General features: G+C 37.1%; 1 protein-coding gene across 5 annotated transcripts in view; it reads left to right on the top strand.

Moving 5' to 3' along the window:
• Nucleotides 1-1,679, top strand: part of LOC113813720 (uncharacterized) — a 6,674-nt gene extending 4,995 nt beyond the window's left edge. For 3 of the 5 annotated variants that reach the window (XM_070136508.1, XM_070136506.1, XM_027365766.2), the window contains 2 exons: nt 1-90; nt 1,090-1,679. The exon at nt 1-90 is cut by the window's left edge. In XM_070136508.1, the coding sequence (XP_069992609.1) occupies nt 1-90; nt 1,090-1,271 (272 nt within the window). In that variant the 3' untranslated portion in view covers nt 1,272-1,679. The remainder of the gene's footprint in view (nt 91-1,089) is intronic. The other 2 variants (XM_070136507.1, XM_027365767.2) reach the window with 1 other exon arrangement.
• Nucleotides 1,680-2,500: the final 821 nt, after the last annotated feature.

Genomic DNA, 2,500 nt, shown 5'->3' with positions numbered 1-2,500 from the left:
CTGGAGGAGCAGGACATAGAGGAGCTGTTGGTGTAGCAGCAGGACATGGAGGAGCAGCCACCAGCAACAGCTTCACAGGCGCTTCCACAGGTAAGTTGTACATTCGTTAATGATATCCGGAGTACAGAGACAGGTTGCAGATACATATATTTAGATATATGATTAGAGACATACATATAGATACAGCCATATAAATAGACAGGTAAATATATAGATAGATAAATGTGTTTATATATATATATATATATATATATATATATATATATATATATATATATATACATATATAATATATATATATATATATATATATATATATATATATATACATATATAATATATATATATATATATTAATATATATATGTATGTATATATTTGTATATATATGTGTATATATATATATTTAAATACACAGACACACATTTGCACACACACCCACACACACCTGTATATCTGTATCTGTAGACCAGTTGTCAACAGTCAACTTCATATAGATATAAATGCGCATATACAGACAAAAATAGTAATATAGAGGAAATTTAAGATGTGTGTAGGCCTATTTATCTTCAACATTTTCAGTTTTAGGTAATGCACAATTAGATAAATAAACTTTATACAAAGAAAATAGTCCTTTTATCTAAAAATAAGGGACCTGCAGAATAAACGACGTAGATATATTTTTCATACAACATACTGATTATTATTTAAACTTACCTGTCGACGTGCTAATGGGGTTTGTGGAATCGCTGCAGGATCATCTGAACTGAGCATCTAAATCTAATTAATTATCTAAATTGATTATCTTCTCTATCTACCTGATTATCTAAATTGAAAATTGGTTAATATGTTATCTAACTACTAAATTGAAAATTGGTTATCTAATTTATCTAATAATTATCTAAGAGAGAGAAGTGACAGCCAACAAGAAAAAGAGCAAAAAGAGACGAAACGGGGAATTTATGTTTATATAATTCATGATTTAAACAGTTTCTAATTCATTATCTAAATTGTTAATCAAACTGGTTATCTGTATTTATTTTCTAACTGGCTATCTAAAATGAGCTATCTAATGTTTTCCGGACTCAGCAGGAGCAGGTCCCGTGCACGCCGGCTTCTGCCCCACAATCGGCCAGTGCTCAGGGTCCCCCTCCTACGGCAAGTCCTGCCAGAACGACGGGTCCTGCGGCCCTACAGAAAAGTGCTGCTTCGACACCTGCAACAACAGCAACGTGTGGGTCTGCAAGCCAGCAGCAAATAAGAAATGGTAGACCGCTCCGTGAAGCACCTTGTCGACGCGTTTTCCCCTGTCCCGCTTATTTCCGACTGCTGGATGGACTAAATATCAGTAAAGAACAAGGAATATGATTCTAAAAAACTATCCCTTTTGTAGAATTCCCTTATCGAGGTTTTGCCATCTTGGTTTGATTACATATATTGCAAGATAAATAAGGAAAGGATATAGACAAGAACACAAACTACATCAACATGGAGTCAAATAGATTGTTAAAGGGTTGTAACCACCAAAACACCACTCAAAAACATGGAATAGTTAACAAGAAAAACATCGCGAGCAGTCAGGAAAAGGGATCACCACGTGAACATGCTCTTGGCTGTGAAGTTTGTGCCCACACCGCCAACGTCAGGCAAGACCTGCGCCGAATAAAAATCATTTATAATATTTTGTTATTCCTCTCCCTGGAACGTGCTCCCGCGTCCTCAAACCTCCAACGCACCGCAATCCCCCAAAATATTGAACAATCTTTACGTTTATTTTCCTAATTGTAATACACTATACCTTGAAAGCGCGCTCTTAATATACCCTTAATATAAACATTGACGAACGCCTAGCAAATTACTGTACGATACATTTCCCCCAAGGCTACGCGATCCCTTTGCTAACCCTCCGCTTGGGAACCTTGCCATGCCACGCCCCATCCAGGAAATGGTTTTCTCCCCCGCGGCCTCTTGCGGGGCAATGAGGAGTACACGGGTCAAGCACGCGTTAACCTCCCATAGGTATTAGATGGGAAAGAGAGGTCAAAAAGGGCAGAAGATCGTAAGTTAAAGTAGACTATGGACACCTAAAGCTAGTAAAGGTGATGCTTTTCAAATTACCCAAACTTCAGAATAATATCCCACACTCTTATTAAGAGAATTGCAAATATGACTGGATAAAATCTTTCTCTAGGGTTTCCGTCTCCAGGAAATTATCAACGCCTTCCCCCTCCCCCCTCCCCCCGCCTGGCTAAGCACAACAACCCTGGATTGTATAGAAATGCTCAATAATGTTCTTGGACCAAATGAGCTATACAAATTAGAAAAAATCAATATCACACACTTATTCATGACACGACTAATCTATTTCTATGTCTTTATTCAAACATTCATATGGCGGCACATACATCCTCTCAACAAAATACATTAGATATTCATAGTGAACAAAAAGATAAAACCATAACCTGAAGGCAAGAATCAACGGTAAAAAATCTTCCACGCT

The sequence above is a fragment of the Penaeus vannamei genome, chromosome 22, assembly GCF_042767895.1.
Source record: "Penaeus vannamei isolate JL-2024 chromosome 22, ASM4276789v1, whole genome shotgun sequence".
Lineage (NCBI taxonomy): Eukaryota > Metazoa > Arthropoda > Malacostraca > Decapoda > Penaeidae > Penaeus > Penaeus vannamei.
This window is presented reverse-complemented; position numbering and strand designations above follow the sequence as displayed.